The 26,633-nt window shown below is 32.8% G+C and overlaps 1 protein-coding gene across 1 annotated transcript in view; it reads left to right on the top strand.

The window, feature by feature from the left end:
• The window catches only part of LOC145267028 (uncharacterized), a 104,908-nt gene extending 91,373 nt beyond the window's left edge, over positions 1-13,535 (top strand). Inside the window, exon 5 of the mRNA XM_080122958.1 lies at positions 6,228-13,535. Within this exon, the coding sequence (XP_079979084.1) occupies positions 6,228-6,452 (225 nt within the window). The 3' untranslated portion in view covers positions 6,453-13,535. The remainder of the gene's footprint in view (positions 1-6,227) is intronic.
• Positions 13,536-26,633: the final 13,098 nt, after the last annotated feature.

Genomic DNA, 26,633 nt, shown 5'->3' with positions numbered 1-26,633 from the left:
AAACAAAAAAGAAAAATTTTCGTATTTTTTTTTTTTTTTTTAAAGAGTCAACAATTAGAATATAAATACAGAAAAGATATAAACATTTATATATTTTTCGCATTGATTTTTATCCATATATATATATATATATATATATATATATATATATATATATATATATATATATAGAGAGAGAGAGAGAGAGAGAGAGAGAGATGAAAGTGTCTGTCAATTTTTAGTCTACAGACTCGAAATTTTATATACAGGGTACTGAGATTTAGGAAAATCTATGTGATCGGTTTTCGGCCAGAAATTTGGCGATTAAGGGATCAAAGTTCAACGATTTTACCTGTGAGAACTCTACCAAACTCCTCCGACAATTTTCGGTCTAAACACTTGAAATTTTAGATATAGGTTCTTATGGACATGGATCTAACATAATAACTTTATTTGAGCCCAAAACAATAAATTTAAAGGGGTCATAATAGGGGTCAAAGTTAAAAAATTGACTTTTTTTTTTTTTTTTGTTTTTTGCCTCAACATACATCTCCAAATACCCGGGCAACGCCGGGCACCCATGCTAGTACGTATATATTTTTGTTTAATCTATAAAATGAACGTGTCTGTGTCCGTGTGTGTACATTTTCCTACGCAATAAGTCTATCAATTTTCTGTTTACGGACTCAAAATTTTATATATAGGATACTGAGATTTGGGAAAATCTTTGTAATCCGTGTTCGGCTAGGAATTTGGTTGTTAAGGGGTCAAAGTTCAACGATTTGACCTTTGAGAACTCTACCAAACTCCTCCGACATTTTTCGGTCTAAACACTTGAAATTTCAGATATAGGTTCCTTGGACATGGATCTAACTTAATAACTTAATTTGAGCCCAAAACAATAAATGATAAGAGGTCATAATTGGGGTCAAAGTTAAATGAATTAACCGCTTTTTTTGTTTGTTTTTTTTGTTTTTGTTTTATTTTTGCTCAAAGCAAAAAAAAAAAAACATGTCCAATGAATCTATATCTAAAATTTCAAGTGTTTATACCTTAAATTGTCAGAGGAGTTTAGTAGAGTTCTCAAAGGTCAAATCGTTGAACTTTGATCCCTTAACAGCCAAATATCTCGCCGAAAACCGATCACATAGATTTTCCCAAATCTCAGTACCCTATATAGCAAATTTCGAGTCTGTAGACAGAAAATTGACAGAGTTATTGCGTAGGGAAATGTACACACACAGACACACACAGACACGTTCACTTATATATATATATATATATATATATATATATATATATATATATATATATATATATATATAGTCATCCACATACAGTACTGTTTCGCTGTTTCACAGCTCATCAGTGCGGCTAGACAGGCAACTACCTCAAGCCAGGATTGAAACCCGACCGTTTGTACGGCAGTCAAGGCTCCTAACCATTACGCTATTGGCGGCTGCTTTCAGATTAAATATGTTTTTAACTCATTTCAAAGTGTTTTTTAACATATTTTATTAACTGTTTGCTCATATATATATATATATATATATATATATATATATATATATATATATATATATATATATATATGAGCAAACAGTTAATAAAATATATTAAAAAACTGTTTGCTCATATATATATATATATATATATATATATATATATATATATATATGAGCAAACAGTTAATAAAATATGTTAAAAAACACTTTGAAATGAGTTAAAAACATATTTAATCTGAAAAGGAAACACTAGATAAATGGATAGTCCTTAATCCGCGGAGTTTCGAAGAAATGCTCTCCTTCTCATCAGAGGGTAGGGATTAGCAAAATGCGGGATCGGATTTTGCATGCAGAAGTATTTGATGAAACAACAAATAAGTCAAAGATCTTACTTGAAAACAAAATAAGTTAAGCAGAGGGAATATGGTAAAGAAAAAGGTGATTACACATTAATGGATAGTCTGGTGGAAGATAAAAAATCGAGTGACGGTAAAATCCAAATGTAAAACTTCAAGAAAGTTAAAAGAATTTCCATCTGTACACGTAAAATCCAAGGAATTCCCGTAATTGGAAGAAGATGGTCCATAATAATCCGAAGGCAGAAATCCATGGAATAATTCACAAAAATGTGTACAAGGAAAAAATAATATTAATAAAAGATATATATATATATATATATATATATATATATATATATATATATATATATATATATATATATATATATATATACACTTAATTAAATGTATTGAATATAAAGTGGCAGAAAGAGATCATGAAAGTAAAATGGATGAAAAAAAATGAAGATTGTCGCGGTCTAAAAGGATTTCTCGTTCAAGAAAAGATGAATACAGTATTAAATCCTATTCATAAAAAAACCGGGCTCCACGTACACTTTACCTAATTAGAGTTGGGTCCGTTTTTTTTTTTTTTTTTTTTTGGTTCACTCTCTATATAAAGACACACACACACACACACACACACACACACACACACACACACACATATATATATATATATATATATATATATATATATATATATATATATATATATATATATATATACTTCCGAATCGATCTATCCAACAATCAGCTGGTATGGAAACCTGTGATTAAAAGATTTAAAAATATTACTGGTCGTAATATTCTATGTATTATCCCATCTAAATAGGAATTGCTCAATATACAGGATAGAGCAAATAAAGCTAATTAAAGTGATTAAATGAAATTAAAAAAAGGATATTAGCAAATAGATATAACCGTATTCACCACATTTGCTAAATATTTGCTATTTGCTTTTTAATCAATTTTTGATTATGATTTTCCATGTCTAACTGACTTTAGCAAATAGGGTGAATACCGTTATATCTATTTGCTAATATTTTCTTCTCTGAAGAGATGGTAGGCATCGAAATCCTATAGGATAAGGAGATAAAATTTCGAAAGTATTCTTTGTCTTACTTGGAATAATAAAAAAAATCCTTGAATTCATTTGCATATGTGGATAGTAATTACACATAAATAGGAAGACTCAGTTAGTCTGAGTGTGTGTTCACCAGAAGCCACCGAAAGCCGCCGAGAGCAGATATGTTTCTCCAGTAAAGACTCTCTTATTTGACACCATTATGTAAATATCCTGTAAATATACCTTTTCCTAATACACTTCTTATTTGATCTACCTTTGTTTGTTGAGTCGTCATTTGTATTGCTTTTTACGTTACTTGTTTCAACCTGCAAACTTAACAATTTGAATAAAGATTTTTTCTAATTTCATCGAATCACTATAATTTGCTGTATATATATATATATATATATAAATATATATATATATATATATATATATAGCAAATTATAGTGATTCAATGAAATTTATATATATATATGTATATATATGTATATATATATATATATATATGTGTGTGTGTGTGTGTGCGTTTGTGTCAAAATAGAAGAGTCAAGTGGAGACGTATAAAACAGGTAAGATGGCTTCTTAATAAAAAGGGGATGTTTGTTCTAGCTAAATGTGTTAACTCCCTTGTTATGCAGTCTTTCTTTTCAATATAAAAAAACCCTCATTATTTATTTAGATTTATCATTTAATCGCACACACACACACACACACACACACACATATATATACGCGCGCGCGTGGTTGTATTTCAATCAAAGAACGCTCTGAAGGGATAAAAAAAGACAAATTTAAGTAAATAATAGGAGAGATAAGAGGTGGGTGTAGTTTGCTTGAAGCATTGTATAGTATGTAGTTAAATAGAATTGTAGAAGGCGGTACAATACAGAAGTAACAGAAAGACACAAGCTGAAGCAGGTGAGAAATTTATTAATACAACTTATAAATATATGTGTACATATTCATATTTCATATACGCAGTATATTTATACTTGCACAGTGGTCACCTGGGAAAGTCGGTCTGGTGGTATGTCCGTGTAATATAATATTTCGAGAAAGATCTCTTCGTCAGATATTTATGGCAAACTCTGTCTGGCTCAGACTAAGGGATAAGAGGTGGGTGTAATTTGCTTGAAGCATTGTATACTGTGTAGTTAAATAGAATTGTAGAAGGTGGTACAATGCAGAAGTAACGGAAAGACACAAGCTGAAGCAGGTGATAAATTTTATTAATACAACTTATAAATACATGTGTACATATTCATATTTCATATACGCAGTATATTTATACTTGCACAGTGGTCACCTGGGAAAGTCGGTCTGGTGGTATGTCCGTGTAATATAATATTTCGAGAAAGCTCGATTCGTCAGATATTTATGGCAAACTCTGTCTGGCTCAGACTAAGGGATAAGAGGTGGGTGTAATTTGCTTGAAGCATTGTATACTATGTAGTTAAATAGAATTGTAGAAGGTGGTACAATGCAGAAGTAACGGAAAGACACAAGCTGAAGCAGGTGATAAATTTTATTAATACAACTTATAAATACATGTGTACATATTCATACTTCATATACGCAGTATATTTATATTTGCACAGTGGTCACCTGGGAAAGTCGGTGTGGTAGTATGTCCGTGTAATATAATATTTGTTGGCACAAGTGCACTTAGCTTAGCGGAAGATTTTTTTTCCGGAAGAGTTATACTAGGAAAAAGAGAAGACAATGTAAAATTTGTCTTTTGATTATTTTCTTTTTTTTTTTTTTAATTTTGTTTTTATAATTTTTTTTCTGCTATGTATTACGTTATTTTTATCAGAGATTTTGTTTTCGTTTATTTTAGCAGTATTTGTTGTTTTTTTTTTTTTTTGCATCACTTCTTTCGGCACCATTTCGTTGGTACCATTTTTATCCCATTTTGGCGCCACTTTTTTTGGCGCCACTTTTTTTGGCGGGGGGAAGGAGTGATATATATTTTTTAATCTCTCGTTCGTTATGCACGAAAAAAAATGGAGTAAATCATCAATCCTAATCCTCCTTCATGCAATAAGATTAAATACTATTTTCTTTGGATTATTTTCTACTTTTTTATCCATTTTGTTTTTATAATTTTTTTCTGCCATTTTATATTTGTGAAATGGCGGTTCGGCACAATGTACACGACGTCCCTCTCTAAAGTGTTTCATGTTTTTTTCAAAAAATCTTTTGATAAATAGGATTTAATACTATACTTCACTTTTTTCTTGAACGAGAAATCCTTTTAGACTGCGACAATCTTCTTTTTTTTTCATCCATTTTACTTTTATGATCTGTTTCTGCCACTTTATATTCAATAAATTTAATTTCAAATTATGTAAGAAAAATTACTGGAGATAACCCAATGCATGAGATGGCATAAGGGAATAAACTTCTTGAAAAAAAAACTGAGTTTCTTCCATTCAATAAGTGGCTGGAAAACCTGTGCCAGTTTCGGTTAAAGAATAAATATTTTTTCTAAATGTTAAATGTTATTCATCCGGGGCAACGCCGATATAGAAAATATCAACTTTGTGGGTGTTTCTGTTATCGTTTTTTTTATTTTAGCCGGACATACATATATACACACAGACAGACAGACAAACATACATACATACACACATACAGACAGACAGACAGACAGACAACTCTCCTACGTAAACGGTGTTTTTTTAGAGGCAGTGAGTTTTGAATTAAAATAAATCCAAGAAAATTTTTTTACTATACAAATATGCAGTCTATTCAAAATATTAATATTTAGCATTTACATTTTAATAATTTCGGGCGTACTAAATGCCCCCCCCCGCAGCTTGCGCGTATATGGCGTAATCTAATTACAAATTCTACACATTAAATTAAGCAGTATTTCGGCAATATCTCGCGAATATTGTCTTTCAATGGTCTATTGTGTTTGGTTTATCAGCATAGTCATGGGACTTCACATATCTCCAAAGAAAATAATTTAATGGGGTTAAATTGCACAAACGAGGTTGCCAGAGGGCACGTCCATTTCGTGAAATTACTTGTTTTATCAAATATTTCTGTCGATAAAGTGATCGTATCGTGCGCTGTGTGGTCGGTGGCTTCGTCCTGCTGAAACGGTATAATGAATTGCCAAACCAAGCTGAATTCAAGATAGTTGCCAAATCTGCAATTAAAGAAAACAGAGTTGTCAATTTAAAGTTCGCCGCCTCTAAAAAATAAATACCCAGTATTTTTTACGAGTAGCAAGTTACTAGTACAGATGCACTTAGAGATCCATGAATTCTTCCATTGTCTTCCCTTTTTAATATTTTGTTTTTGCTTTTTTTTATTTGACAGGAAGTTTCTACAAACGATAAAATGGAAAAACCCTTGGAACAATCATCGGATTGTCAACTCAACTCGGACGTCTGTAATGGCGAAGCAGATGACGAAGACGACTCCATGTCACATGGAGACGACTCCATGTCACACGAGGATGCTGACGACGACGATGATGTTGATGATGAAGATAAAGACACGCTGGAGGAAATTGATGTCGGAGTAGAACTTATTCGTACATGAAAAAATACTAAAAAAAAAAAATAATAATAAAATAAAATAAATAAATAAATAAAAAACATATCTATGGAGAATTTTCATTCCCAAGATTTCACTTCCGGAAGAAAAATAATAATAATAATAATAATAATAATAACAACAACCTGGAAATGACAGATATTTTCCCGCCTTTTTCTGTTTCAAGCGAAATCTGGGTTGAAAAATAGCCGACGGACTTATACGAAATATTGAGCCCCTATTCTAAATTCTAAATTCTGAACAAACCTATTTAAAAATATAGTTATTAGATTTGTTTTAAATCAAAATGACATTTTAGTTGCTGTTGAAGAAGTCTCCGTGGGAATATATACGTTTAACTGATATAGTTAATTGAAGTTTTCCTCTAAAAATTGAAGTTATGTTAAGTAAACTAGTTTGTTTTTTGTTTTTGTTTTTTTTCACTTCCGCTTTCTGTTTTTCGGAAGTCTTGCCAAGTCTTGTTCGTATATTTCGAGGAAAAGTCCCTTCTGATTAATACTTTTGTAATTCCAGTTAAATTTTAAAATTCTACATAAAAAAACTAGTCCTTACTTTGAGTAAAACCAGTAAAACCTTGTTCAGATTGATAAAAGCGTAACACGTTGCGAGCCTATCTATTTTATCATTATTTTCATTACAAGTGCTCGTCTGAGTTCCAATCTATGCTCCCCCCCCCCACTCGCCAAACATTCACGAGAAACACTCGTTTGGCTGTAAATACAACAATAATTTCCCCCATTCTTTACATGTGCCTATACCTAAACGTAGATTCCATGAACGAAGTTTCTTTCTTAGAACTGCACAACTGTGGAACTCTATTCCAATTACCTGCTTTCCGGCTGACTACGATATGGTCATCTTCAAGTCCAATATAAACAAGTTCTTGATGAGCCGTTCCCCTGAAGTAATCCAACTTACCAAATTTACACCTCTAACGATTACTATGATATTGTCCTTTTGGTCACCGTACACTCTTTAACCCTAATCCTCGAGTGGCCTCTGGGCCTTATTAAGTGGTGATTCCTTTGTAAAAAAATAAAAAATAAAAAAAACTTATCTTGCCATTGCTAACATTTATTTAATATATACTTGCATTTTTGACCACTTTTTCGTACCTTTGTGGTTTGTAAAACAATCCCGATTATTTTTATGTAATCTTTTAAAATATATTTTCAAAGTAAAAGCTATTTTGATGCATAGATTTAAAATTTAACTGGAAAGTAAGTGTTAGTCAGAAGGGACATTTCCTTGGTATACACCGGCAAGACTCGGTAAGACTTCCGCTGAATAGAAAGCGGAAGTTAACAAGAAACAGCTTTATTTAACATAACGAATAGAAGAAGTGGATTTAGAAATATAGCAAACAAGATTTGTTTTAAACTGACATTTTTTTTTTTTTGCATCTAAGTGCTGAGGAAGTTTTCAGGAAAAAAAAAAATGAACGTTAAACTTATGCAGTAAGTTGAAACCCCACTCTAAAAATTGAACAATATTTGTTTTTAAGTAATATTTTATATTGTATCCCCACGACGTCAGATTTTTTTAAAATTGGAAATCGCTCCAGACTAGGCATGAAGCCACTTTGTATAAGTAGCTAAAAATGATAGACCACTTCAATGTTAAAAACTATCCAATCAAAAACGTTAAAAGGATAGATTCCAACACATAGAACAGCAATTCTTGCCCTTTTGTCAGAAACATCATTCACAGCATGTGAGAACTAAATGACAAAATAGTAGAAGCGAGAGTTACGAGTTTACCGGAAGTAAACTTAAGATCCACTTCCTACTCTCTTGGCCACAAGGTCAGTTTTTAATGTAGAGAGGAAATCTGCGCAGCAAAAAAAATAAATAAATAAATAAAAGCAATTTGGTTTGGGGCAAAAATTTTTTTAATTTTCAAGAAATACCAACGTTGTGTAACAAGCTAAACTCCACTCTAAAAATTTAACAATAATTATTGAAAAAAAAAACACAAACATATTTCTTTGGTCTTCGGACTAAGAACACGGTGTAGTATCTGTTCTGATACTGAATTTCATCTGTTCTGTCCTAGGTCGGTGGAGGAGAGATCCTTCATGACTGAGACAATTTTAATTTTTGTCTCCCTATCCAGAATGCCCCTTTTTGGAGAGCTGGATTTTCCCCATATTAAAAACCGACCTTATGTCTAACACTGACCTTGATTTGGTTGGTTGTTTTTGTTTTACGGCATATCAATCCTTTTCGGGTTATTTAATGCCGAATCCAGTGATTTTGAAGATAAATTTTTTTAATAGAATATATTTGTTGTTTTCACGTCGGTTTCTATTTAACCCATAGTTGGGACCCTAACAGGTACTACCACTCCGGGTCAGAGTGGACCTGGGAGCAATGGTAATTAAAGGGTGGCTCCACACTTCCCAAAGCCCACAATCTGGGGCCTCACCACTGGATATAGTTTAAGGTCATATCCAGGACCCCCATTGAGGGACTTTTACCCTCTGCATGGGGGGGGGCAGTCGGCGTATTCTACTGCCCCGCCGACAGGGCCAACTGACCTTGAATAATTATTTAAAAAATATCTTTTTCCTATTTATTTGCGTAACTTTTTACTTTATTTTCGCCTTAACACTCACATTTAAAATGATGACTTTTAAAAATTTTCGAGTATGCTGAAAACAAATATCACATTTAAATTTTGCGCAGACAGGTAGTTTTCTGGATAATAAAACATTTTTTTTTTTTCAATACATAACTTAATAAATGTCAGTGGCGTTCACCATTCTTAACATGGGGAGGAGGGGGTAACATGCATGCCTATTAGTACTTTTCAGTTGGGAAAACAACATGGCCACCAGTGGGATAACATTGAATAATAAAGGTTTTTATAGCAAGAAAACTACTTGTCTGCGCAAAATTTAAATGATATTCGTTTTCAGCATACCCGAAAACCTTTAGAAGTCGTCAATTTCAAGGTTAGTGTTGAGGTGGAAGGTAAGTAAAATAAAATACTTTTATTTGGCTTCCCACGAGGGAAGACTTAGACACAAGGTCCGTTTTTAATGTAGAGATGAAATCTAGCGCCTTAAAAAGTGGGACCCTCTGGATTGGGATAAAAATAAGAATTGCCGCAGTCGAGAAGGATTTCTCGTTCACTTACCGAGAAAAGATGAAGTGTAATATTAGATCCTATTAATGAGAAAAAAGATTTTTTTAAGAAAATTTAACATGAAGGGGCGTCGAATGTAAAATGCCAGAAAAAAAATTATAAAAATAAAATGGATTAAAAAAAAAAAATGATAATCCAAAGACAATATTATTTAATCTTATTGGATAAAGGCGGATTAGGATTAACAATTTCCTCCAATTTTTTTTTTTTTTGTATAACGAACGAGAGATAACAAAAAAAAATCACCTTTTGAAAAAAAAAAAAAAGAAAAATTGGTGCCAAAAATGGTGGCAAAAAATTGTGCCAACGAAATGGCGCCGACATAATTAATGCCAAAACAAGAAATGGCGCTAAAAAATAAAAAAAATATCTCTCTGATGAAAATAAAATAATAAATGAATATATTTAAAAAAAAAAAAAAAAAATATGGAATCATCAAATGACATAAATGTTTGCTGATTAACTTTTTTCCTCCGAGTTTAAAACATGGTACAGAAAAAAAAAAAAACAGAAAAAGGAAGACTTTTCCTCTTTGATATTGTCTGCTAGACAAAGCATTCACAAACACAAAAACTCTATATATCGTATTATTCAGACTACTATTCTCATTTTGTGTGTTATTTTCACAACGTTTCAGTCGATATAACCTCCCATCTTCTTCAGGTGTATCTTCTTGAACTCGGGAATCTTTCAGTCGAATTCGTGAATCTGCACGGAATTTCGAAAGGATCATTGCGCAGTGAATAAAGTGCAGTAAAACTCCTTTAATTTGAACTTCCTCTAAAGTTGGACTTCCTCTCATTTGGACTTCTTCTAAACCTGGACTTTCTCTAAACTTGAACTGTCTCGTCATTGAAATTGTATTAGCATATTTGATGCGGAGTTGCAGTAATACTGTTTATATGGTTTAGTCAGATATTGCGCAGAAATGTTAATATTGATACTATGTAATTAATGTAGATTAGCTATTGATAATTAATTTACACTAACTGTAATTTTTTTTTTCAGATTGCTATATTTAAAATAGTGTAAAACAACCCATCACAACTGCTTGCAACTCTAAAAGAAAACAAGTGACACTGACTTTACTCGAAAAACGTCAAATTGTAGAAAAATTAGATGCTGGAGTTGAAAATAGCGTTATATTGAGAGATTATAAGATTGGAAGAAGTACACTGTTTACATCAAAAATAAAAAAGGAGGAAATATTGATGGTTGCTCCTTTCTCTCCAAATAAAAAACATGTCAAAAGAAGGACTCTTCGCAGACCAAAGCAAGTTGAATTCGATCGAATATTGCATGAGTGGTTTGTAGCAAAACGGAATGAAGGTGTAGCAATATCTGGGCCCATGTTAATTGCTAAAGCAAAATCTCTTAAGGAAGAGTTGAATATCGCAGAAGATATGAAATTCAGTGAAGGCTGGCTTAGGAGCTTTAAGGGTAGACATGGTATAAGACAATTAACAATGTCAGGCGAACAACGGTCTGCTGATACACACGCAACATCAAATTATTGGGACAAATTCAAGACGATAATTGCCGACTATGGTTTAACACCAGAGGATGTTTACAACGCTGATGAAAATGGCGTAAATTGGAAGTGCTTACCTGCAAAAACATGAGCCCGATTTGAGGAGCAGAAAATAAAAGGATTCAAATTAAATAAAGAAAGACTAATAGTGATGGTATGCGCTAATGCTTCTGGAACTCATAAACTTAAGCTTTTTGTCATCGGCAAATCAAAGTGTCCCCGAGCATTGAAAGGAGTTTCGCCTTTACCAGTATCCTATTATTCTTCACGAAATGGATGGATGAATCAACAGTTGTTTAAAAAATGTTTTTTTCAAGAATTTGTGCCAGTTGTACAGAGGCGTTTTCTTGAATTAGGTAAACCTGATTCAAAGTGCTTGCTTCTGTTGGACAATTGTAAAGCACATCCTCCTGAGTCAGAACTAGTGTCATCTTGTGGGAATATTTTTGTGTGCTACTTACCACCTTATGTGACTTCTCTCATCCAACCTATGAATCAATGGATTATTTGGAACTTAAAATGTTTCTACAGAAATGATTTCATGATGAATATGGTAAATAGTATCGTGAGTATAAGCGATTTTCAGCACCATTTTACTATCAAATATGTCATATTTTCTCTCGCAAGTGCATGGAATCAAGTTCGAGCAAGTACATTAACAAAAGCATGGGGTAAATTATGTTCAGCGCCAAAGGTTTCTGAACTGAAAGAATCAGAGAATACATCTGGCCTAGAAAAAATTATTGAAACCAAACGGTTACCGATCAACCACGTGGTTCTTAAATCACTTAATGCAAATGATGTTGAAATGTAGGTGCAACAAGATGAGGAAACTACTGATCAATATCCTGAAGGCAGTAATGGTGATGAAAATAGCGACAGCTCCCATTCTCTTGACCCTAATGTAAATAACCAAGAACACTCTGATGAAGCAATATCATGGGATGATGCAGAAAAGTCTATGGAGACGGTTATAAAATTTCTAGAAACAAGTCCTTACTTTAGTGACAACTATGTTTTGCAAGCAATATCACTCTGAAGAGATATAATCATAAAGAAGCTACAGAACCAAGAAATTATAGATTTTTGTGATTGTTTACGGAATACAAATGTAGCGCCCGAGAGCTCAATTGATGAAAATAGAAACTGCAATGAGACTCATCCAATGAATAACTAAAAAAACTGTATTTTACATAAATGTATGATTTCTGTAGATGATAACTTAGGTAATAAATACCTAACAAGTAAGAGTAGATTTAATTTATTTTCATATGTTTTTGTTCCTGGTAATAATATTAACAATTCTTACTCGCAATATATCGTAAACTCAACTCAATATATACTTGAAGTATCATATAGCAATGAATTTCATTTACTATTTCTTAATTCTAAGAAAATTGAAGTTAACTGCAGCACATTTTTTTTTCACGAAACTTGAACAGCATCCTCTAATTTGAACGAAGCTGATATTCAAATTATAGGAGTTATACTGCACTTCGGAAAAAGATTCAGTTGTGAATTACACTCTTCTGGAGGATGAAGTGCGAGAAAAACTCAAATATAAAATTGAGAATTACTTAGGGCTGTTAACTATTTCACAGCTGACGAAAGAAGAGCCTGCTATCCCCCCCCCCCGGCGCCCGTGGATTAAATAAAAGGTTCCGTTCGAAATTACGTGTAGATTTCCGAGTTCAACAAGGTACACCTGAAGTAGTTCTTTGGAATACCTCGCTCAAAACGTGAAAATAACACTCAAGATGAGGACAGTAGTCCGAAATAATCAAAATAATATGAATTATCAATCCTTATCTCAAAACTGCAGAAACGTAACCATATATATAATATATATATATATATATATATATATATATATATATATATATATATATATATATATATTTTCACACAGATTGGATTAATAGCTCAAGAGTGTATGCATTACTAGAGCACAAAATATACGAGCGTCGTTCCAAGAGTAAAACCCTCCGGGTTTTTTTGTTGTTTTTTTTTTTAACTCAAAAAGTTGAAGAGCTACGAAGACGGGAGTAGTACCATTAAAACGAGCGACTGTTTGTGCTCCAGAATTAATTTTTCCCACATAGTCACCACCATTTTCAATGCAAATTTTACCAGGAATTCAATGACGCATCTCTGCTTCTGACGCACGTCCATGACAGGAGGGGGGTTGGCCTTCTCGCACAGTAAATATCTGAAACAGAGAGATGAAACTTTCAGATTATGAATTCATAAGTTCAGTCATCATAAAAATGCGATTTGCAATCTTCTCTGATGCATTCGAACGGCAAAAAATAGGAGGCATTACTCGTAAATTTAGTAAATTGATGTTCTGTATTTGTTGCAATAAAAGAAGTTTTTATTCCAAAAAACTTATTTCTGTTTATATTTTAAACACATTTAGGCGCTTCTACACTATTGAGATGAGATTTTGTAGTCGATAAATGAAGTTTTCAGATTAAAAACAATGGTTTCAACTGATTTGCTTTTATCAATTCTAATAATGGTAGCTTCCAAATTATGCAGTCGGAATTACATGAATATTACTGAATTATTAAAAAAAAAAAAAACTTTAATCGCGGTAGCAGATAAAAAAATTGCCGCCATCTTGTTTAAATCGAAACGAAAAATTACGACCCCCCCCCTTTGAACTTTTCTTGTGTTTTACGGTCGTTTTCTTGAAATTCTATTTTTTTTTATTATTATTTTCTTTAATAAATAATTTTCTACCTTATCGATTTTCGTAATTTTTTTGATATAATCATCTTAAAAATACGAGGAATACTGAGATACCATTGTTTTTCGTGTGAAATTCAGTTTTACGATTTCCGATATTTCGTCCCGATAGTGCAGAAGCGCCCACATTTTGCCTTGTTATAAATTTAAAATGTTTTGAAATAAAGTTCTATCCGTGATTTTTTTTTTTCATTTAATTACCCTCGCTCATAACAAACAACAAAAAATCCAAACTGATAAACATCAAAATCGTTATCGTCAATTTAGTCATGTCTGTCTGTCTGTCTGTCTGTCTACCAATCTACTATTATATCAAAGGAACTTTATCTGTGTGTGTGAGTTCTTTCCCTATGGATTAAAAAACGGTTGTGACGATTTTTATGAAATTTCACACGAAAATATTTATGTGTCTGGCAGTGTTCTTAGATAGTTTTTGTGTCAGATTTTCTTTGATACGTATCGATAATTAAAATAATCCGATGAAAGAAGGCGCAGGCAATTTCGACCAAAGTTAACACCTTACACAGCCTAACGTCACAGGTGCATTTAAGATGTTTTATTACCACACAAGCCGAAAGGCCCAGCATATAAAATCAACAGTAGGTTCTTTGATATGACAGGGGCGCGTTCGAAAGGAATGTTTCTGTTTAAAGCAAAATTGCTCCATGATATTTGACTTACTTTTTTTTTTTATTTTAAACTTAAATTAAAACCGTTATGACGATATAAGCAGTAAGACCAGATATATAAAATCAACAATATGTTCTTTGATATGACAGAGGCGCGTTCGAAATGAATCTTTCTGTTGAAAGCACAATTGTAGCATGATACTTGACTTTTGCATTTAAAATTTTAATCAAGCCATAATATATAAAAAAAATTATTTTATGAAATCAACAGTAGGTTCTTTACAGTGCAATGTAGACTATAATGTCTCGTGTACTAGTTCACTGTGGGAGATATGTGAAGCTTCCTCCTGGTGCATTGCGGTGGGTCCTCAACAAGGGAATCGATTTGATTGAAAAATGGACGATTTCACCGATTTCGATGACAATAAAAATATGAGGGTAAATTTTTACGATGTGCCCCAGCGTATTGTAAAGACCCCCAACCTTCCCATCTAAAGAACGGCTTTCGGAATAAACAACCCCCGTTATTTGTCCCGTAAGGAACTGTACGTGTGTGTTATTTATATGTATTAGCACTGCATTATATAGACGAGTGCACGTATTGACACGTACATATACTAAACACAATAGAAACGATCACAGGAGAACATAAAAATTCACATATACGTGAGTTATATACACACACATCAGAAATATAATAAGAGTTCCCTACGGACTCCGAAACGGTTGGGCCGATTTTTTTTATTTTATTTTTATTTTTTTAATTTCCAACGAATGTACTTTATTTGCCTGAGAGTGTTCTTAGATAGGTTTTGTATCGGAATGCCTCTGATAAGTATTGAAAACCGAAAAAAATCTTATTAGAGAAGGAACGGTCCGATTTTGAAGTTAAAAGCTTTACACAGCCTAAATATCTCAAGTGCATTTGAGAAGTTTTATCACCGCACAAGTAGAAGTATAACATCGACAGTAGGTTTTTTGATAAAACAAAGGCGCGTTCGAAGTGAATGTTCCTGTTTAGAGCACAACTGAACCATGATACTTGATAAAAATCAGCCGTGAAAGCTTGTATTGCTCTGACCAATTCTTTCTGTAAAGTGTTAAATTCGATTAAAAGGGCGGGGAGTGAGGATTAGAAAGTTTTAAGCGTGGCAGAATGTTAGCTTATTAGTAATTGTAAGATTGTCGAAAAGTCATGATGTTAATGATGATGATGATGATGAAATATTATTATTATTATTATTATTATTATTATTATTATTATTATTATTATTATTAATAAATGCCATGTAATGCTAATAATAGTATATTCAATGATCATGTGCAATAATATTATTATTAATAATAATAATGATAATAATAATAATAATAATAATAATAGTAATAATAATAATAGTAATAATAATAATAATTAAAAATAATAAAAATAATAATATTAATAATAATACAAATAATAATAATAGTAATAATAATAATAATAATAAAATAATAATAGCAATAATAATAATAATAATAATAATGATAATAATAATAATAGTAATAATAATAATAATAATAATAATAATAATAATAAATGCCATGTACTCCTAATAATAGTATATTCAATGATCATGTGTAATAATAAGATTAGTAATAATAATAATAATAACAGTAAAACCACTAAGAATCATCATATTCTTAGTAATAATGATAATAATAAAAAAAACGGTAATAAAGATGGCGATAATAATAGTTATAAAGATACTAACTAGTAAAAAAAATAGTAATAGAAATAAATATAATAGCAGCAATAACGATAGTGCTAGGAATGATGATGCCAATAACAATAAAAAGCGGCAGAGATAAATATATACATACATAAATACATGCATACATAAACACGCACATATACATACACACACATATCTACATACATATACACATAAATACACCCATAGACACCCAAATATATATATAAATATAAACGCACAAACACATACATACATACATAGACATATATAAAACATACACACACACACACACACACACACATATATATATATATATACATATACATACGTACATATACACAGCCACACATAAGGATAAATATATATACATACATAAATTATAATAAACGATACTACCACTACTACCACCACTACTACTACTACCACCACTACTACTTATATTTTCTCTACCGCAGCTGGTAGCATAGCACATAGCTTCTCTTTATCTCATTCCCTATCACAGACAGTTACGTTTCCGACACGTTTCCCAGACCAGCAAGATCAACAAGCCTCACTTTTAGATCTATTTCTGATCACAGTTCCCGATGATTGTGTAATGAATGCCGATAGCCCACTATCGCCCTAAATTCTCGACCCATAGCTGAAAAGCCATTACTCAAAACGACAAGGTATTATAAGAAAGCTGACTTGGAAGCCATCGGGAATCTCATCAGAGATGTCCCATGGGGAAATATCTTTTCTCTTCCTGCAGAACAGTGCGCAAATGAGACTACTGAATGATTCAAAGCAGCAATTGAAGCTCATTTTCTCACGCAAAAGTTCTATAGCAAGCCCCACTCTCTCCAATGGTTTACTTCTACTTGTGCAGCTGCCATTGCACAAAGGCAGCATGCATACCGCAGATTTATCCGACATAAGTCCAGTTCAAACAGATAGAAGTATATAGAAGCCAGAAATAACTGTAAGAAAGTAATAGCGACAACTAAATGAGAATACACGGAAAGCGCGACAAAACGCATCGAAGCGCAGAAATTAGGAACTCGTTATTTTTTTTTTAATCTACAACAGTGTAGTAAATAATGGGCAGTCAACAATACCTCCACCGTCCAACAATTATGTGGTTGTATGCACGGCAACCGAGAAGGTTAACATGCTTGCTTCATTGGACCCAACAAACCACTCCCTCCCTGACTTTCCTTTGCAGACTGACACCACACTAGATGATCTGAAAATCACCTCTTTTTAGCTGCATGATATCATAACAAACTTAGACACCTTAAAAGCATGTGGACCCGATATTATCCAGGCTGTACTATTACAAAAAATGCTCCGCTGAGGTTGCTCCAGTCCTCTCCAAACTTAGCAACAAATGCCTTAACGAATCTTGCTATCCTGACTGCTGGAAAACTGCTTCTGTGGTACACGGTTTACAAGAATTCTCGCGAAAGAACTGGCCCATTAAATTATCGCCCCACTACCCTCCTTTCTCTTTTTGCCAAAATATTTGAGTATATAATTAATCAAGCTCTAGTCCATCACCTTACAGTTGCTAAACTTCTGACCGACCAATAATATGGATTTAAGCAACCCTGTTCAACAGCAGATATCCTAAGTGTAATCTCTGAACGTATATACCATACACTGGACAAAGCAGGAGAGGGAAGGTCAGTAGCCCTAAATATATCTAGGCCTTTTGATAGGGTATGGCACGATGGTCTTCTCAGGAATATCAGATCATACGGTATCACTGGACGAATACTTAACATGATTACATCTTTCTTAAGTAAGAGAAGAACCCAGATTGTCCTCAACGGTCCTACAATATGATATAAATGCGAGTTTACCTCAGGGATCTAACCTTGGACCTTTATTATTCCTAATATTCATAAATAATCTCCCTGATAAAATTGTCTCCGAGATGGGTATATTTACTGATGACACCACGCTCTATAACAGGCATGAGGGGAAAAAGAATGAACACATATCTAAGGCAATAGCAGAAACACTAGAGGAAGACCTCCAATCTATAGTGGAATAGGGACAAAAATGGATGGTCACATTCAATACTACCAAAACTAAGCTTGTTTCCTTCAATAATTACAAAAAACCTCAACCAGAAATAGCTATGGCTAAAGATACATTACTTGAAAGTACTTCTTTTAAACTCCTTGGCTTAACGTTTACATTGAACATGGCTTGGAACATCGAGAGCATTGGCAAGGCTGCTGCAAAGAAGGTGGGCTCTCTCTACCGTGTTAGGAAGTTACTTACGCTTCAAAGTATCCTGTACCACTGCAAGGCCACCATTCGCCCATGTATGGAGTATTATTGTCATATTTGGGTTGGTGCATCTGCTACTAGTCTCTCACTCCTGGATAGAGTTCAAAAGAAAGTCGGCGACCTGATAGATCCTGAACTATAATCCAAGCTTCAACCTCTGTCCCGTCGACGAAATGTTGAATTCCTCTGTCTGCTCTACAAGTATTTTAATGGTTGATGCTCCGACGAACTACTAGCCCTTGTACCTTCTCAACATAAATACACCCGACAAACCTGACAAGCAGCAAAGTCCCACCCCTACACGATAGTGATCCATAAATGTAAGAAAGCATTTTTGCTCTAATAGTTTCTTCAACAGAACTGCCAGACTTTGGAATTCCCTTCCAGTTCCATGCTTCCCAAACTGTTCTGATATGCATAAGTTCAAGTGTAATGTGAACAGACATCTTGCTGCTCAACTCCCTACCTAGATGTTTGTAATCTTATTTGAACTCAGACTCGATGTTGTTGCAAAGAAACAAAGAAAAAGAAATTCGACCCGATTTTTTTTTTTTAAAGAAAAAGTGTTTATTGCCGGTCGTTTCACCACGAAGCCTCTGATACGTATTTTCCAAACCAATAGAATATAGTATCATTCTTGTTTCTCCGTCTCTGGGTCAATTAACAGATTCTGATGCCTATAAATCCATTTATTTCTGTGATGTCACGCTGGCGCCACGGCTTGGTCATTTGCATACGTGTCAGCGGCTTCCTTACATATAAATATCCATTAAAAAATATTCCGTTGATAGTGTGGTGGTAAGCGTGTAAAATTTAACCTAAATAAAACACCTGGGCTGTTGTCGGTCGTTTCAACACTAAGCTTCTGACACGTATTTTCAAAGTCAACAGAATATGTGTAACATAACCTTTACACTTTAACCGTGTTGTTACATTTCAACCACTCGGACCGACACGTTGTCTGGTTTTAAAATTTTCAGAATTGTGTCTGCAAAGGGAAAGGAAAACAATGATTGCATAAATGTTGGGGACATGACAGTTAGGGGATCGATATCTTCAGACAACCTGATCTGGTAAGAATCGTTCTCGACCGGAAGTCACAAAATTACAATCCATGCGTCGAATTCGTCCGTGGGCTGAATCTGAACGTAAAAATGTTGTGGTTGACAGCCTAAGTTAATAGGCTAGTAAAAATGTCTCTGCAAGTTTGGGGAGTTAAAAAAATGCTGTTTAAAATGTTATATTTGTTTCTGATATTTCTTGTTCTTTTGGAATATGTGTACATGTCGATTAATGAGAATCACCAAAAAAAAACGGAACTTTTTAGCCTATTTTCCGATGCTGAAAACGATTCTTTTAATTGTCTTTTTTATTTGATTTTGCTTAGAGCAACATCTTCCACTGCTGATAATAATGATATAATAATATCATAAGATGATAAATATTTTGATTTTAAAATACTAGTAAGACAAAATCCCACCTTTGAGAAAAATTCTGAAAATTTAAAATGTGCATTTGCGGTAATCAGGGAGAACTAAAATCTTTATAGTTAAATATTTAGAGATTTATGAATAATCGAAATCGGTAATGGTATCGGAATCAAGAAAAATTGAAACATCCCATCATATATACATCTTTAAGTAAATGTGTGTAAATGCGTTTGCGTAATGTGTACTGCCGTATTTAGTAAGGAATATACAGAGTGTTTCAAAAGTCTTGGGAACATTACAAAGTTATTAAAAATCGTTATGTTCCCAAGACTTTTGAAACACCCTGTTCAATCCCAACATGTTGCTGTATGGGTATTGCTGCTTTCTTGTTAATGTTATCTTGTTTGTTTTTTTTGTTTTGTTTTTTTTTTTGTATTTATTTACTTATTGTAAAGAATAAAATTCATTATAAATTCGAGCTGTAAATACCCACTAGTGTGAAAGGGCCTTACTAACCTGCCACATTAGCGTTTTCCTTGTTTCTTTACTTTTCATTCCTTTTGTAGATCTTTCTACTCGTTGAATTGTGGGGTGTATATAACGAGCGTATATACGTGGGTTCATGCACGTCTAGTCTATATAAATATACGTGTGTATGAAAGCGATGTTCGTGTATCGTCTAGTGATCGTAAATATTTGTTGTGTGTGTGCGTGTGTGTGTGTGCGTGTGTGTGCGCGTGTGTGTGTGCGCGCGTGTGTGTGTGCTCGCCTGCGTTCGAGTGTAAAAAGAAATTTGCCGTGTTCGCGATGTTTTCGCCTTCCATAAGTCGTCCTCAGGCGAGTGATGAAAAATAATAAAAAAGTAAGGCAATGAATTGAATAGAAATAAAATCGTTTACAATCATTTAATATAATTAAAAGCATTTAAGCGTGCCATCCGTTTAGTATTAAGCTTGATTAATGGTTGTTTTTGTTTTTTTTAATACAGATCAACAAGGCTTCAATAATTGGGAAGCGTACATCACAGTGTAAGGCAGCTAAAATTGCAGTGTTTTTTATTAGTATGTCTCTAAATTCGGTTTTGGGGATGCTGTGTGCTGTGAGGTGCTGATAAATAGCTATTCGAGGAAGATAGGTGATATGTTAGTCGACGAGAGATACTGGTTCGCATCATGTTGATGTACGTGTTATATATATATATATATATATATATATATATATATATATATATATATATATATTTATATAAGATGGAGTAAGAAATTCCAACGAAAGAAAGATGTATATTTAAATAAGGGAGTAGTCACCAACAATGTGTATTTTTTTAACATTATTTTATTATTCCGTGTCTTGGTTTTTCATTGAGAATTATGTTTGGATCATTGTAATAATGTTTTTAAGTCATTGAAATCGTTTTTACGCGCGTTTCAGACGTTTTGTGAAGCGTTCTCGTCAGAATCACATTTGAAAATAATTTCTGACGAGGACGCTTCACACATTGTTGGTGACTACTCCCTTATTTAAATATATATATATATATATATATATATATATATATATATATATATATATATATGTATATACATATACATACATATACACACATATATATACATACATATATGTGTGTGTGTGTGTGTGTGTGTGTGTGTGTGTGTGTGTGTGTGTGTGTGTGTGTGTGTGTGTGTGTGTGTAGATTCGATCCATGGCTGGGGAAAAGTGTATGTCTAGCCGCACTGATGATTTGTGATACAACGAAACAGTGATGTATGTGGATGACAAATTAAAGCCTCCCTTCCCCCCACTTTGGGCTGAGTACTTTGTAAATATATTTTCACCCGACGCGTATGTAAGTAATTAAGCAAAGCCCACTATTAATTTGTTTGTAAACAAATGATGGTTAGAGAACTGTTGTGTGTATTTAATGCACACTTGAGGAGAAATATTTACGACACTGATTTGTGGTCTGATGGTTAGAGATGCCGACTGTCAATGCGACGGTTGTAGGTCCGATCCACGGCTGGGGAAAGAGTATTTCTATCCGCACTGATGAGTTGTGATACAATGAAACAGTACATTATGTGAATGACACACACACACACACACACACACACACATATATATATATATATATATATATATATATATATATATATGTACATGTATATATATATATAGATAGATATATGTATATGTATATATATAGATATATGTATATGTATATATATAGATATATGTATATGCATATATATATATACAGATACACACATATATATATATACATATATCTTTATATATATATATATACATATACATATATCTATCTATATATATACATATACATATATCTATCTATCTATCTATCTATATATATATATATATATATATATATATATATATATATATATATATATATATATTAGTAATGGGACGATTCCAATATTTCTCCCGATTCCGATAAAATTACAGATTCCATACTAAATTCCCGATTCCGATACAATTACCGATTCCGATTCTTTTTAAATCACTAAATATTTAACCATAAAATTGTTATTTTTTTTCCCCTATTACCGTAAAAACATATCTTAAATGTTCCTATATTTTCTCAAACAAAAAAACACACTTGTGAGAGGGTGATCTAGAGATTTTAGTTTTACTGGAAGTTTAAATCAATAAACATTTATTATCTTATTATTACCACAAGCAGTGGAAGATGTTTCTTGGGCGAAAATTAAATAAAAAAGAATCGAATCGGTTTTGGCACCGGAAAATAGGCTCCAATTTTTCCGATTCCGATACCCCCGAAAGCTCTGATTTTTCCGATTCCTGATTCCGATTAAGCGTCCCAAAATTTATATATATATATATATATATATATATATATATATATATATATATATATATATATATATATATATATACACTTGTGCCCGATATTATTCATACCCCTCGGATCTTTGAGATTTCTATAAGAATATTGCTCAAACCAGAAGGTAGACAATATTAAAGGGGTTTCAAACAATAAATCAAGCATAAGCATTTAATTTAAACTTAACAAATAAATAAATTATGCAAGTTTGAAACATTATACAGAGAAAAACAATAATGGCACTAGTTCAAAATTATTCATACCTCTCTTTCTAATAGTCAATAGCATGCCCTTTATTCTTAATAACTGCCTGTAACCGTTTTGGATATTTATCAATAAAGTTTTTACAAGCATCAACACTGATTTTTGACCATACTTCAATGCAGTAGTTCTCCAAATCCCTCAAATTTCTAGGTTTCCGCATTTTAACCTCAGTTTTCAATATGTGGCAGAGGTTTTCGATAGGGTTCAGGTCGGGACTCTGGTTAGGCCATTCCAAAACATTAATTTGATTATCCTCAAACCATTTCTTGACAATTTTGGCAGTATGTTTTGGATCATTATCCTGTTGAAGGACCCAGTTTGGTCCTAAATGGAGCTTCTCCGCATCCTGTCTAATGTTTTTCTGGAGTATCTCCAAATATTGCTCTTTCTTCATGGTTCCATCTATCTTGACCAAACTACCTGGACCACTAGCCGAAAAGAAGCCCCAAAACATTAGGCTACCACCACCATGTTTCACCGTGGGTATGGTGTTCTTTGGGTTGTAAGCTTCTCCTTTCTTTCTCCAAACGTAAGAAGCATCCATATGGCCAAACAATTCAATTTTTGTTTCGTCAGTCCACAAAATACTTGAGAAAACGGACTCTGGAGAATTCACATGGGTCCTAGCAAACTTTAGACGTGCTGCAAGGTGTTTTCCGGTGTGCAATGGAGTCCTTCTTGGTCTTCTTCCTTTCAGACCATTTTCATGCAGAGTGCTTTGCAATGTTTGCCTTGATATTTTTATGCCAGAAGAATCCAGATTTTCTAAAATGTCCTTAGTAGTGGTGGTTGGATTTGCATTAACACTTCTTACAATATTCCTGGTGGCTCTAGCAGACAGTTTCCTTTTCCTTCAAGTTGTTTGTTGTGTGGTGGCTCTGGAATTTTTTGATGATGCTCTGTACTGTTGCTGTAGGGACCTCAAATTTATTGGAAATTGACTTGTAACCTAAACCATCCTTATGTGAATTCACAATTTTAGTCCTAAGATCATTACTCTAGCTCTTTTTTCTTCCCCATTCTAATAATTTTTATTCTTTTATTGGTTTTCAGTTGATATCATTTAAATTTCTCAAAAATGCAAAAAACGAAATGAAATTAATCAAAGGTTGTATAAAAGCATTCAAAATAAGAATCAAACAGGAAACAAACAGTCAGAAACTCGATTAATACTGAAAAAATAAGGGGGTATGATTATTTTTGAACATTGCAGATTTTATAAATAGCTGTATATTTCTTTTATTACAAGTATCCCGAGATTTTAAAGTGACGAAAATGATCAGAAGAGGTATATTAAGAATGTGTATCAATATGGACGTAAAGAATAAATTCTTACGAAGTTACACCTAATAAACTCAATTTTCAAGGGGGGGTATGAATAATATCGGGCACAAGTGTATATATATATATATATATATATATATATATATATATATATATAAATCTGAATGTGTGTGTGTGTGTGTGTGTGTGTGTGTGTGTGTGTGTGTGTGTGTGTGTGGTCACGAATAGGCTCCTATATGGTTGACTATTTTAAAAAACTTATTGCATATAATGATAGAAGATGTATTGAGACTCAGGAATGGGTATGTTTGATCTGGCAGAACGGTTGTTCATTAAAATTGTAGGGTCTGCGTTCGCGCCTGGTCCACAAAGTATGGAAATAAAAAAATTTAAAATTAAAATAAAAAACGTTTACAAGTGTTTTTGATATAAATGTACATCATAATACTTAGATAAGTAAGTTTTAACTTAAATAGGGATGGTATAATAAAATTGTGGGGTCTGCGTTCGCGCCTGGCCTCCATAGAATGGAAATAGGCACAAACTTTAATAAAGATTTTTCATATCTATCTGCGTAAGTATACTTTGATAATTATGTTTCAGTTTGAAGAAATATGGTATAATAAAATTATGAGGTGTTCGTTCGCACCTGATCTCCATAGAATGGAAATATGCCACAAAGTTTAACAAGGTTTTAATATAGATCCACAGAATATTGTGATAAATGTTTCAGTGTGAACAGGTATGGTATAATAAATTATGGGGTTTATCTATTTTATTTTTACTTTCATCATATTTTGCTTTGGTTTTGATACCCCCAAATTCGAAGCTATCTCTTTACAACCCTTCCTTTTCATAACCTATCATACTTTCATAAATCAGAGTCCATTTTCTGTAGGCTATTTTTGAACCCAGTCAACGACAGGTACTTTTGCTCGTATATATACATATATATATATATATATATATATATATATATATATATATATATATATATGTATATGTATATGTATACATATAAATATATATATATACATATATATATATATGTGTGTGTGTGTGTTATTTGTTTTTTGTTTTTGCGATATTTGTTTTGAAATGAATTATACGTAAGTGCATTTTTACCTACATGCGAGTTGGAAATATTTTTTCCTTTGATCAATTTGGTACACCCAAACGAGGATCGGCATACGTATTATTTTTAAGATATAATTATCCACTGACACGTGTTACCCACTTTAAAGTAGCCGTATCTCTAATCCTTCTCTTAACGACCGACTGACACCACAAGACAAAATGCATTTCTTTTCCCCACAAGATGGCACTACATCCCACACATCTCACAGATCACTGACACGAGTTCATGACATGTTTACGGAAGAGAGAACAATAAGAAAAGGGTTATGGCCACCACGTTCCCCGGACTTGTCATTATATGATTTTTATCTTTGTGGAACTTTAAAACAAAAAGTTTATGCAAATAATCCTCACAATCTAGACCAACTAAAGGAAAACATTGCCAACGCTATCAGGAGAACCACCAGAGAAGATCTACAGGCAGTATCTGCAAACGTTGTTAAACGTGTCCAGAAATGCATCGATGTCAACGGGAACACTTCCAGCATCTTTTATAACATTACAGGTAATTTAAACAGTAAAAGAATGTTCCTCCTCTCTACTACATTTTAGGGCTATTTTTAAGTCGGCTACCCTATATATATATATATATATATATATATATATATATATATATATATATAAAGCTGAATGTGTGTGTGTGTGTGTGTGCGTGTGTGTGTGTGTGTGTGTGTGTGTGTGTGTGTGTTGTCACGAATAGGCTCCTATATGGTTGACTATTTTAAAAAAACTAATTACATATAATGATAGAAGATATATCGAGACACAGGAATAGGTATGTTTGATCTGGCAGAACAGTGGTTCATTAAAATTGTGGGAGCACTTCCAGCACTTCTTTTATAACACTACAGGTAATTTAAACAATAAAATAATGTTTCTCCTCTCTACTACATTTTAGGGCTATTTTTAAGTCGGCTAACCTATATATATATATATATATATATATATATATATATATATATATATATATATATATATATGTGTTTTTTATTTGTTTTGATGAGTCGTAGACGACGAAACACGTGTCAGTGGATAATTATATTTTAAAAATTAATATATATATGCCGCTCCCCATTTAGGGGGTACCAAATTGGTCAAAGGGAAAATTATT

Source organism: Euprymna scolopes, chromosome 42 (assembly GCF_053919585.1).
Source record: "Euprymna scolopes isolate OS-2025 chromosome 42, ASM5391958v1, whole genome shotgun sequence".
NCBI lineage: Eukaryota > Metazoa > Mollusca > Cephalopoda > Sepiida > Sepiolidae > Euprymna > Euprymna scolopes.
The sequence above is the reverse complement of the archived record's forward strand: the minus strand, read 5'-3'. Positions and strand labels throughout refer to the sequence as shown.